The sequence below is a fragment of the Athene noctua genome, chromosome 1 (genome assembly GCF_965140245.1).
Source record: "Athene noctua chromosome 1, bAthNoc1.hap1.1, whole genome shotgun sequence".
Taxonomy (NCBI): Eukaryota; Metazoa; Chordata; class Aves; order Strigiformes; family Strigidae; genus Athene; species Athene noctua.
In genome coordinates this window covers 80,687,684-80,701,112 of record NC_134037.1, presented here as the reverse complement: position 1 = coordinate 80,701,112, position 13,429 = coordinate 80,687,684, and the positions used below count along the sequence as shown (strand labels likewise).

The window sequence follows — 13,429 nt, the reverse complement described above, 5'->3', positions numbered from 1 at the left end:
AAAGCTTAACATCTTCTGCATACAACAGCCATTTTTAACCACATGTAAACACAACAGTTAGCTTTCTACTTTCCCCAGCAACATTGATAAGCAATGTAATATGGTTATATCTGCCTCATTCTCCTGAGAAATATTAGTTACGCCATCATAGATAGGACACTGAAGGCCTTTATTCAGCTATCTCCTGCAGTAAAAAGCCACAATATAACTTTGAAGGCTGATGTTGAAAGATCTAAAATTAAATTCTAGCATATTAAATCAAAAAAATAAGGGTATCTTTGGGTTTTGGTGGGTTGTTTGGTTTGTGTTTTTTTTTTTTTTTTTTTTTAAACTTGCAAAAACTTAAACCAATGGAAAACTCAGTTATGCCATCTAGATAATGCTTTATTATAAAAAGTGCTCAGCAAAACAAAGTTCTAGGGAACTGAAAGTTAAGGAACAGCAGGCACAGCAGGGCAATATGTACACAAATTTCTGCCAGTTCAGTTACATTTCAAACATGACAGCATGCTCTCTTTATGAAGAACACTCAACTGGTGTGTAAATTGCAGTATTTCCTCTATTTTCATTGCTATAAATTTAAGATGAACTAATTTCTCACTACCTCCACACTGTCCAAATTGCATCGTCTTCACTGAGAATTTAATTACTTCCATGGAAGAATAACTAATACTCACACAGCATTATCAAAATAGAACTACAGTGACAAGTCCGGAGAAATTTTTCATCTGTCATAGGAATGGTAATAAGACAAAAAAATATTTCAACAAACTGGCTGGTAAACCAGTGACAGATTTCAGTTGATGATTTATTTCCTCTTCTTTAGAGCAAAGAGATAGTGATCCCTTTCAGCACAAAGGAAGGAACAGGATTCTCATTCTTCCTTCCAATGGGAGAGAAAGCAGCATGAGAGATGAGAACTGATATGGATTACTGCAAGATTGCTTACAGAAGTTTGGAAACTGGCTTTAACAAATAAATGAAGTAGGAAGACGACAGACTTCTTTAAAAATATGTTATTTTAGTTCTACCTGTAAATTAGTTCTCTAGGAACACATACAGTAAGTAAATTATTTTAGCTACCTTAATATGAATTTCCTTCAACCCTGTTCTGCCTTCTCCAAGCACACATAAAAGAAATACTCTTTAATTATGTTTTGCAAATTGGAAATTTACATTAAAATAACTCTGTGCTTCTTAACTCTGTGCTTCTGATATGATAGTAGCTAGCTGACCTGCTTTATTACTGGATACGTTTTAAATATATATTGTCTTTGTGCTATTATTTTTATAGAAAAATCCTCTCTGTGGTGATGAAATTCTCTGAGCTAAACCAGTCTGAAAGTCCAGCTAAACTATGTCTAGCAAGGACATAAGATATTGATTAGGGGTTGCCTCCTCTCTTAAGTATAGTGTCAGGTAATATTACACTTTAAAACTGCATTAAAAACAATAATATATTCTCCAGATATTTCTGTATTCTCCTAGATTAAGTGTCTATGACAAACTGCATAAAACCCCAAAATATCCTGTGTCCTCATGTGGTTGTTTTAGCCAGCATACAAGCTACATATAAATTTCGTAAGGCACACTAAAATTAGCAATTGTTAAGTGTCTGCATTCCATTAACACCACTTATATATCACTATTCTTACTTCCAAACAAACACATTTTTAAGAACTCATGAAGGGTATCCAAGACAAAAAATGATCATCTTTTCTTTTTTATTATATGCTTGCTGATGCTAATTGAAGTCAGTTTCTAACAAGGATGTATGACCATAATCCTTAATTAAACAGTCACCATCTTTTATGTCACAGAATTACATTTCAATCAGAATAATCATACCCAATAAGTAAACTAGAGTTTTGGAGTTACGCTCTCAGATTTCAATTATTTTTTTTCTAGAGACTAGAGATGAAAAAAAAAGGCAGCGAAGTTCTAATCTTTGGTCTTCAATCCATTCAGTGACCAAGTGGAAGAAAGTCTTATTTGCCTTATTCACCTTTGAACAGCAGTGATGAACACACACAGAAAGGACACTTAGTACAGAGGTGGACTAGCTTTACAGTAACAAGAACCTGGAAATGCTCAGTGAAGAATTTTTCGTACTAACATAGCAGTTACTTCACTCCATGATTACTGTCCTTACAGTTCACAAAATGAGACCAGAGTATCCCAGAGAAAGCCTAACTGAAGATTCACAAAATACATCCACAAAGGGGAAGAATTAAATTTACTTGAGCAACAAGTTGCCTGGCATTTCCTAATCAGACACTTTGACTTTGCTAGTTTGTTAATCTCAACACAATGAATATATCTGAAAAAGAGCATGCGATAGAAACGCTGTATTTAAATAAATAACCTCAATGTAATTACACAATATATACTATACACATGTAAGATATATACAGAAAATATCAATTTAAGTGTAATTTGGATGCCTCCTTAAAAACATTTTCTGCACACAGATACCAAGATGAAAAAAACCCTTGTATAGTAACAGTAAGACTAGTATGCATATTGTCTTCAAAGGGGATTTTAAAAGTTTAAAAAACCAAAATAAAGCCAAGACACAGCTCACAGATGGCTCTGCATTTCTGAAATATACAACTACTACAGGACAAGATAATCCTCTTTATAACAAGTGCTCTTGCTGAAAGGGAGTAATACAGAAATTTAGTAATTTTCCATACACATAAAAATGCACATAGAACTCCAAGAAATATTAACAGTAGAAGCCTCAAGAACTTCTGACAGGCTATAAAAGTTCACAAAGTTTTGTTGTTCTCTTACAAGAGAGGAAAATTACAGTTAAAACACTAGAAATTCAATATGAAGGAGTTAGATCATGAGCAACGTTAATAAAAACAGTTCTGAAAAAGACACTCAAGATGCCCAGGCACTCTAACAAGAGAGTGAAGAGTAGAACCGAGTTGTATTCTACTGTAACTTCACTGAAAGCATTTAAAAAGATGTCCCTTCTACAAAACACTTGACCATCAGGAATTCAATTCAGGTGGAAACGCAGCTTTCTGCCTTTTTCTTTCTTTTTTCTACCACTCGCATCTCTGAAGTCTGTTTTCTGTCTAGTGAATAAGAAATCCACCTAAAGGTACTAAAAGCTTCATAGCAGAATCTTTACAACTTGAATCACTGCAATTTTTAACCCTGCAAGCACATTTACCTTACCTGTCATCTATTTATCATAGCAGTCGTTCTAAATTTAAAAGCTGATTTATGTAGACAGGAGTACAATCCTGTCCTTTTCTAAAGATGTGAAAAAAATTCTTTTCACAGAATCAGAGAATTGGTGAGGTATGAAGGGAACTCTGGAGATCATCTGATCCAACTTCCCTGCTCAAAACAGGGTCACCTAAAGCAAGTTGCTTATGAGCTTGTCTAGTCAGGTGTTGAGTATCTTCAAGGATGGGGACCCAACACCCTCTCTGGGCAGTCTGTTTCAGTGTTCAATCACTCTCACAGTAAAGAAGTTCCGACCATCAGGTATTTACACACATTGATAAGATCCACGCTGGGCCTTCTCTTATCAAGGCTATGTAATTCCAATTCTAGGTACCAAATCATTCTTTCCATAAATATGTTTTTTTAATCAGAACTGACCAAGACACTGTACTTCATTGAAAAAAACAAGATGAGCATTCAGAGGCAGCTAAAATTCTTGCTCACAAGACTTGCCCACAACACTACTGTAGAAATAGGAATGACCTGGTTATTTCCCTCTCTAGAGTAAGTCACATCATCTTGCCACTGACAAATGAAAATTTCAAATACTTGTACTTTTGTTATTAAAGAATTTCATACAACATGCCTAACCACAAATCATCCATGCTGTGACATGACTACCAGCTTGGCTTTACAAAAAAGAACTACAAATAACAGAATATTGAAGCAAAGGAATTTTTTTTTAATATTCTGAAGTTTTTACTTTGGTTATTAATCCTGGGTTTTATCTGGAGTGAGATCTCAAAGTAAGTCTCAATTTCCATAGGGAAAACCAGGTAGTTTTAAAATATTTTAACACACTGCTTGTTATATCAGAAAAACGTATCCAGGTTTTTCCATTATGAGGTGTAATGGATTACACATTTCCTACCTGCTTTCCTGTCTGCGGTAATCTTGCTGCTGTTCTATCCTTATCATCGGCTTCACCATTCCTCGTTCAGCTGTGCTGGATGCTGATGATGTCCTGTCACCATCAAGCCTGCTGGTGCTCTAATTCAAAACAGTGGGACAGCTGATTAGCATGCAACATTGGATTAGACACTTGTGCTTGGCACTATTAAAATGAAGAGTCAGTCTGAAGCTTGAGAAGAGATGGGAAAACAGAAGAAAAACGTACAGCACAGAATCCAGCAGCTCAGCAGGTGTTTTCACCACAACAAGCATTGAAGAGCACACTTACAATTCAAAAGAAGACAATGGCCAGCTAGGAGCAGCTTTTTGTTAATGTATTGTAAGAACATATAATGAAAATTTCAAATGTCTTTATTTAAATGCTGCATAGTTATCAACACAAAAGTAAGAACGAATTGCCAATGAAAACTAAGAGACAAAGTTAAGCATATTAACAGATTAAAACTGGCTATGCTCCCCTACTCCACTTCTGCCATACAAGTGCTTACATTATTGATCCATGTCATAATTTATCCTGGTCTTAAGGAAAGTCTGATCTGCTAGACAGTACATAATTTTCCAAGAAAAGAGGTAGCAATTCAAACTACGCTATTTTTTACGTACAAATTGCTGGTCTTGTTTCAGTGTCACAAGCTCCTTAATAGTAAGCCTTTAATTTATGATTTTCAACTATATCAAACCCTACCAGGAAGGGGAAAAACATGCTGCTTTAGGCAGCAAAATATGTAGAAATTTTTTTGTGGTATAAACAGTTGAAATCAAAAGATCAATAACATGAAGTGTTTCCTCATTTCCTAGGAAATTTCTACAACTAAATAATTTGTTTGACACAAGAAAACCTGCTAAAAACTGCATCTCTAAACAAGAGTTTGAATAAAATAGTTTTTTCAGTACTGACATACTAATCCATGAATCACTTTTCATCACCAGGTCTCAGAGAACTTTCAATTAGAAGTTATAATTACCCCCTTTTCAAGTCCAAAAGCAAACTCCTAAGTGCAACTGTTCAAAAACAATTGATTCACCAGTGATTTAAAAAGATACCACGAACAGTCTCAAACAGTACAACTCAAAAAAAAAAAATTTAAATTTTCCCAAGCTTCCCTAGGCCCACTAGAAGTATTTTTCTGAGTCTGAAATGAATATGAGGTATGTTATATAGTAATGTCAGAAACTCAAATTCTGAGTGGTTGGGAGGCATTTTAATAGTTAACAAAGTTTTCTTCTTGTTTCCCCCTCCCAAAATATCACTAAGTAAATTCTTATCACAGGTAAAGAATGCGTCCAAGATAAAACAAAGCATTGTCACAAATGAAGCTACAAAGAAAGGAGAAAAACTGAATCAGAAGTCTGTAACAATAAAAAATACTAACGTATTCAAAAGCTATCAGTGTTATTAATACCTACACTGCCACACCAATATCACGACATTTCTTTACAAGTATTTCCATTTCAATTCAATAGTAGTAATAAAACATAAAAGGAAATGCATTTCTAGGAGGACTACTACATTTAATCCTGCTGAAATAATTCATTCTCCCATTTCATATGAGGCATGTGATCATAGCACCAAGAACAGCATTAACCATTGTGTCATTTTATTCTGTTTGCTCTTGGAAAATGCAACTCTAGCGCAGAATTTATTAACAGAAAGACAGTGCAGAAAGAAAGCAAGAAAAGATTATTACCTCATAAAATGTTTATGACTGCAGAGGCAGTTTGTTTAGTCAATGTGTGTACAGAAGCTCTATTGAAGCCAAAGTCACATCCATTAAATTTTAAAAGCCTAGTTAAATTAGAACTGAACATCCTTGCACATTTTATAGAAAACATTTATTTATCCTATCACAGATGACAACAGTCATATGCTATATACATGACACAATGATTTATCATTTCTAATATGACTCTCTACCTGCATGTAATCTGCCTTCAATAGCTCAGTTTGGGGAGAAAATTATTCTAGGCTTGAGGAATTTCCCTTTCTACAAAAACTTACTATTCTTGGCACAAAATGCATGCCAAATACTAATACAAGCTTAAACAGAACAGTTCTGTGGAAAAAAAATTAAAATATACATGATACCCAAGCCCACCCACAACAGGAAATGGCAGGGGAGAATGAGGAACTGGTGGCACTTTACAAAACACTGCTGCTGTTATAATTTTGACCTAACTTACACATCATCTTTTATTATTTGTTGCTAATTTAGTCATAATATAATACCTTGCTTGCTGGTAATGCTGTTCCACTGTGAACATCTCCTTCCAGATCAAATGTAGTTTCCTGAACAGCCCTAAAAGCAAGATAACATTTCAAGTACTTTTTAGAAATTATATTGTTAAATGTTTAACAAGCAAGGAACAGAGTAGCTAAAATTAATAAACTAAAATTCAAGAGGTACACCATGAGTGCAGTTAATACTCACTTTTTAAAACATTGTATCAATTCTATATATAAAACCACTACAAATATTTATATAGATAAATTCCTGTGAAAGAACAGATTCTTAGTTACATTTTTCCCCCAGACATGTAAGAAAATATAAATACACATAAACATAATATAAAAACATATAAAAATACATTCAAGGTATTTTATTCACTGTAGTAGACTTGCTACAACTTTTTGCTCAGCTCTTCAGTACTAAATGTGTAACAATCTTGATAATATAAATAATAAATCACAGTAATACATTATCTGCTTATTCTAAAGATTAAAAAAAATATTTGATTGTTCAAGCTGCAATAGCCCTTTGCCAGAGATTGTGCTGTCCAGGCAAAGCTCTGCAGTAGTACAGTGCTTTGCAGCTGACTATGTAAACCTACAAGAGCATTTGTTTATTGACCTGCAGGCTAGATGTAGAATGAACTCAAGGTTTAAGCAGAAATATTCCATGACAGCTAAATGGCTGGAGGTTTTCCTGCAGACAGGTCCTAGAACAAACACATAGTGTACTTCTATATTAAAGTAGAGAAAAAATAATGCTTAAAGCATACATCTATTAAGTCAGATAGTCAGAAGAGCCTCTTTTCCTAGGTATCCTTCCCTCATTCATCTTCAAGACAATCTCCTTCTCTTCTAAACCACAGTACACTACAATACACTAAATCTATAATCAGTATTTTTATTATGCACCTTTCAAAAATATGAATATGCAGAGAAACAACACAATGGACTTCTGGGCTATTAGTCCTTGCAACACAGAAACTAGAAGGTAAGCAATCACACTGTAAAAAGTGGTTGTTATAATGAAACATTTAGTTCCCTATCTTGACAGTCTCACTTCATGACTACCCTACTTGATTTCCAAATCCTTCCATTTTTTGAAATTTTGAAAGTTGTTATCTGAGAAAAAACAAAACCCATGATCTCTGAAAACATTCAGCAAACGCTTTTCCTGGAGGTTGGAATAACTTTGACATACATCAAAATAAGGGGTGCACTGTTTTTAACGCAAGAAGCGACAATCAGGAAAACGTGTCTGAATACTTCATAACGAAAAAGACAATTGCTAATCCTAAAAAAAATCACAAGGTGGAGCTCAAGTATTAAAATAGTTATACATTTAATACCTAAAGGCAGCTACTCAGAACTCATTTAAAGCCATACTCTAGTCACAAGCAATTTATAATGCTCTCATTCTCTTTTATTTCCTAAAGCTTCCCCCTTCACTTCAGTGGGAATAAAACCAAATTTTACTCACCCAGTTTTGTGTCTTGGACCTTTAACCATAAGACTTGCATCAACAGGTCTTTTAGGCATAATATGGTCCTGAGTGGGATCCACGAACTTAAATACATGTGATGACCCAAACTGAACCTTCATTCCACTTTGCAGCATAGTGGTTTCTGAAATACGCTGACCTTCCACATAGGTTTCCGCATCAATGCTTCTTGGGGTTACAGTAACAACTCCATCCATATTAGTGAGGTCACAATGATGAGGTTGAATTCCTGGACCAAATAACTGGAAATAAATTTAAATAACATGGAATAAACTAAATTATACAGCAGCAGAAATTAAAATAAAAAGACTGAGATGCAGTTTACCCTATTTACAGACTAGTAACTTAACTGTGCTTGCTTATGAATTTAACACAGATGAGTGGTACTAAAATCAGATGAGTTTCACTTCAATTTTCCTTGCAACAGAGATAACAAAACACACATTTAACTAACATGTGCAGCAGAAATCCCTTCATGAAAAGTTTTTCACTTTTTTGATCACATGCTGTTTTCTTCCACTTGCTCTTCTGATGTGAAGTCTCACAATTCAAGTATTTACAAGTGAACTGCCTGCACTGATGTGGACTCAGGGTGCTGTAGGAGACTCCCTAGCATGAACTTCATACAACTATGCTTGTTTTATACATCTAAGAAATCCTACCTCACTCCGAGAGGTTAAGACTAGGACTTGAAAGCCATTAAGCAGTTACGATAACACTGATACGTACCATTTGATCCAGTGATGGAAAAGAATACCCCTTTTTAAATAATGAAACCCTTACTTTCCTCTTAAAGCAAGAGAGAGGAAATAAAATAAATCAGTTATGACCATTAACATGAAATTGCAGCAATATTTTACCCTTCTAGCTTTGAAGGGTATTCACAGAGTATTTTACTAGTTTTCACAATTACACATAACTGAACAGAGACTGGATTAGTTCTGTCATCTAAGTGTGCTTTTTTTCCATACCTGAATGGAATTGTCATCAAATTTTTCAGTTCCAACTTCAGTGACACTTAATTGTAGACGATAGAGCTTTGGCTTATCTCTGGAGTCAGAACCATCTGTGCAGCAAGTGACAAATATTAATTTGCAAGTTATTAAAGTGCAAATATTCACATAGTATTTCTACATTATTGCAATATAGTTCAGACTAGCAGTATCCACCAAAAAAATAACTGAGACACATTCTTTCAACATTTTTTGGCAACTTAGTTGTCCATGATACTGTAATAACACTGAAAGTAGACAAAGCCCACTCAGGGTGACTGTTTTCTACAAGTGCAAAGAACAAAGTAATCAAGAACTACTATTCTGAACATACTTTGAAAATTTTTCTCTATTTCCTTAGTAGTTTAAGCAATACAATTTTTGCTAATCTCTAAGATTTTATGTGGGTATGCCAATATGGGTTTAAAAGATTTATAAAGAAATATATACTATTATTGTAGAGATCTGCAGATATCTATTTATCTTACTAAAAGTAGATTATCAGCAGTATCTACTGTCAGGTGGTCAACATATCAAACTATTTCCTATTCATCAGATACTGAAACAAGTGATATTAAAAGAGAAACTTACAAAATGTTTACTTATGACAGTTTTAGTCTTAAAATACAAGACTGCAGAACTTCTAGCCTTATCTTTACAGTCCCATTGACCTACGTTTTCATCTCGCAGAAAATATCAAAGATAAAGTTCGTCTTCCTCCTCCCCCTAAAAGAACATATTATCCAAATAGAATAAAATTTTGCAAGATACACTGGATGCTGCATAGAATTTAGCTGCTGCCTTCATAGGCTAACACAGATGGGTTTTGGCATACATATAAATCCCCCCTGCTTCCCAGAAAATGCTACAACTTTAACTACTATCAGATACTAAGCTAATACTGTCACTTCTGACTTCTTTCCAACTTCTCCAGAAGGAAGATGCAAAAAAAAAAAAAATTGCAAGACAAAGAACATCTTACCTGGGGACAAGAACAATAATTTCAAGTCATCCCCAAAAAGCATCAGAGAACATTACTAAAGCCATGGCACATACAGTGATACTGTCTTCAGTAGGATTTTAGTCATCTTCAAAATTTAAATGAAAGCCAACATAAACTGAACCACCATAAATCTAATTGTAAACTCCCAGCATTAGCAGAATCTGTTTATTAAAATCATAATGCAAGCCATTTAACCATAAAATGTCACTTAGTCTGTGAAGTCCTCTATCAGTCCTTCAATGAACAATATTTAAAGGAACTAAAAGCCAACAGCACAGAGAAAACTTAACTGCTAAGAACTACATACTGACTAAAAGCAGAAGATTCAAAGAAAACAAGGCAACAGTACAAAAAAACCCCAGAAAACACAAAGTGAATGGAGGTAGGGAGAAACCGGGTATCAATGAAGAATGATACCAACAGAGTTGTCGATGATTTTGACATGGGGAAACGTATAATGGGTATTATAGTAGTAAGCTTCTGCCGGTGGTGCTGTGATGTTATTAGGACATAAAGACATCAGTCAGAGACAGTCCACAGAGTAGTACTATAGATACCAAAGTTAAGTGCTGCTACTATAGTAATATCCAGTTACCGAAAGTATTTAGAATCACTGTCGTAATAGTACTGTGCCATCCATCACAAATGTAGTATTAAACATAAGAACACTCAGTCCTCTAAACATTTTCCAGGTACAGGGATAAGCCTTTTATTAAATCTCAGTATTTGAGTCTATAGAGACATACATCTAATACCACTGTACACTAAAAAGGGTAATGTTAATACAGTATCTTCAACAGTGTAAATTGTGTGCAGCTAATCAGAAATGATATGGCTTCATCTTCCATGTCACCAGAAGCAGACATTTAATACACCGCTGAATACATTTGGCTCCTTACCCTCAATTCTCTGAACTGTTATTATGTCTCCCCACAACTTCCACATCAAAACCTAGAGTAGCTCCTTCATTTACTTATTTATGAATCCAAAAGTCAAACATTTCCTCCTCCTACCCACATCCCAGTTTGGTAAAACTGGCACCCAAAAGATACAAGATTCAATTTGGAGGCAAGGACCTTTATTCAACGTGCAAAAATACTTGAATTTCCGAAGTCAATGGCATAACAGTAAGGGCTAGTTTTCTAGGGCTTTTGTACTTAATTTGCTATGGCACTTTCTCCTACACTCATTATATACAGATTAGAGAATAGGCTTTACAGTCTAGTGATTTCACCCCTATACTCAATATTATTTCCCGCCGGACTTTTTCATTTTTTGAAACCTTAAAAAGAAAAACAAAAAAAAAAACCAAACCAAACCAAACCAAAACAAAAACCACCAAAAGCCAACACCGAAAAACCAATTTAAAATATTTCTACACATTTCTGAAATACTCTGTAAAATACATGATAAAATATTATGGTTTTCAAGTGTTTATCTGAAACAACTTCTGTATCTCATTCCTGAGTTCAGTACTTGTGAATAACCAATCAATTCCTGCAAAAGAATGTTTACCTCACACCACCGTATATACTCCATATATATGCTTGTCACATAAAATGTGCTTTCACATAACAAATACGTTTTAAGTATCACAATGTTTCTGCTGAGGCAAATGACACCTGTTTTGTTTCTCTGAAGTGTCCAATTTAAAGTAAGTTTTTTCTTGTTACAACCACAGCACTTTTTTTCTTCTCAGGTAAATGAGAAAAAATCAAGGAGTTACTGAAAGTTACTTAGAGCACACATGTAATCATCAGGCAGTAAAAGCCAATTTCCACAGTAAAAAGTATCTTGATCTTGAAGAGAGTTACTACAAATTGTGAAAAGGATGAAAGGCCTTTTTGTTCTAGGGGAGGGGTGCAAGAGGGAAGGAAGGTTACATTATACTACAGTGAAAAGTCTTGTATTTCCTGTTTTTCAACAGCTGGAAGGTTGCCTACATGTTGTTTGGAATGCATTCCTCAACTCACTGCATCAGGATACAACTTCTGCCATACCTATGGCAAGTCCCTGCTCCCCAAACTGTGACAGTCCAAGGAGGCTATGCTTAGCCTCCAAGGACCAAACCCTACAGACCTGTGGTGGTTCAGAAAGGCAATACATAGAATTTAAGTCACGGGGGTGGGGGCAGAGAATAACGTATCTGGGGCTTTTATCTTACAACAATAATATTCTTTTAATTAAAAAATTTGGAAGGTCAAAGTTCTCAGAAAGGTGGGCATTAACAGACAATACAGAAGCAGCAGCAAGAGGCATAGGGAAAACACGAATTCTATGCAGACTTGTTTACTTACTCACACATATAAAATGTACATGTGGCATAGAAGAAAGATAGCCTGTATTCTACTTATGGCACCCATGACTGTGTAACATTAGCAGATATAAATATATGCAGAAAACGTCTAGGTTTTCATGGGGTTTTTAAGCTTAGAAAACTAAATTGGAACATGCCTCCAAGACACAAGCAGAAGCAGCAAGAACACTATCGCATACATTAAATTTAATTATCTACCTGACAGAGCTTTTCCAGTGACATCATGTAAGGGTTCAAATACACTTGGTACAGTTTGCATTTGAAATCAGTTTCACAAGTTATTTTCCCCCATGACAGAAGTATGCATACAAAGATACATCTCTGTATACTGGGTTTTGCAGATTGAAAACTTGTATTTCAAGAGGTAACCCTGAATCAGAAAGCAGGCCCTATCACCAAAGACCTCTAGACAGGAAATGGTGATTTTGAAAAAAAAGGTTTTTCCAACACACTAAAGGATGTAAATGTACAGTAAAAACTGCCATAAGACACACAGTGTAAAAAGATGCACAGTGTATTACTGTTCACCTATACTCACTAGTGAAATTGTTTCTGCAAAACCTGTAAAAACTGTGGCTTTTATCACTTTCCATGCTAAGGATGCAATACAGATAAATTCCATGACCGGGTTTATGAAGTTACGAGTCAACATTCACGCTTTAAATAAAAGTGTTATAAAAAAAAAATCTGTTCTGTAATGAACAGAAGTGAACAGTCAATGTAAGTACATCAACTCAGTGATTCATAATACAAATGTACATTTTTGAAAAACAGAAAGACAAGACAAGCCTCCCTTTATGGATATATATTTAAAACACATTACTTCACCACTAAAAGGTGACCTTTATACCATTTTGGAGAAGATAATTTCACTTGATTTTGCTAATCCAGGGCTTGAAACAACGCTGGGAAATAGTATTGACTTAAAACCAGACTAAACTAAATTATGAAGATCACATCATTGAAAACAAGTAAGCCCAAAGTTCAACAAAAATGTCCACACAAGGGACTGCACCTATTGACTTAAAAGTTAGATAAATCCACATTTGAAAAGCAGCAGATTTCCTCCACAAGTTCCTGAGTGCTAAGAGTTTAGATAGACAGTAAAAAGTTTAAGACATTGGTTGGGCAGATTTGAAGTATCATGTCAAATTCAGGAGACAATTCTGCTACTAAATTTCAGAGATTATGGGCACTTCCAGTAGAAAGAGCCAATAGCAAACTTTTTTGG

At 34.8% G+C, this 13,429-nt stretch overlaps 1 protein-coding gene across 20 annotated transcripts in view; it reads right to left on the bottom strand.

Annotated features, from left to right (window-relative positions):
* AFDN (afadin, adherens junction formation factor) overlaps positions 1-13,429 on the bottom strand; it is a 130,014-nt gene that overhangs the window by 62,036 nt on the left and 54,549 nt on the right. For all 20 annotated transcript variants that reach the window (XM_074896660.1, XM_074896661.1, XM_074896663.1 and 17 more), the window contains 4 exons: positions 8,858-8,952; positions 7,866-8,128; positions 6,386-6,455; positions 4,118-4,236 (listed from right to left, as the gene is read on the bottom strand). In XM_074896660.1, the coding sequence (XP_074752761.1) occupies positions 4,118-4,236; positions 6,386-6,455; positions 7,866-8,128; positions 8,858-8,952 (547 nt within the window). The remainder of the gene's footprint in view (positions 1-4,117; positions 4,237-6,385; positions 6,456-7,865; positions 8,129-8,857; positions 8,953-13,429) is intronic.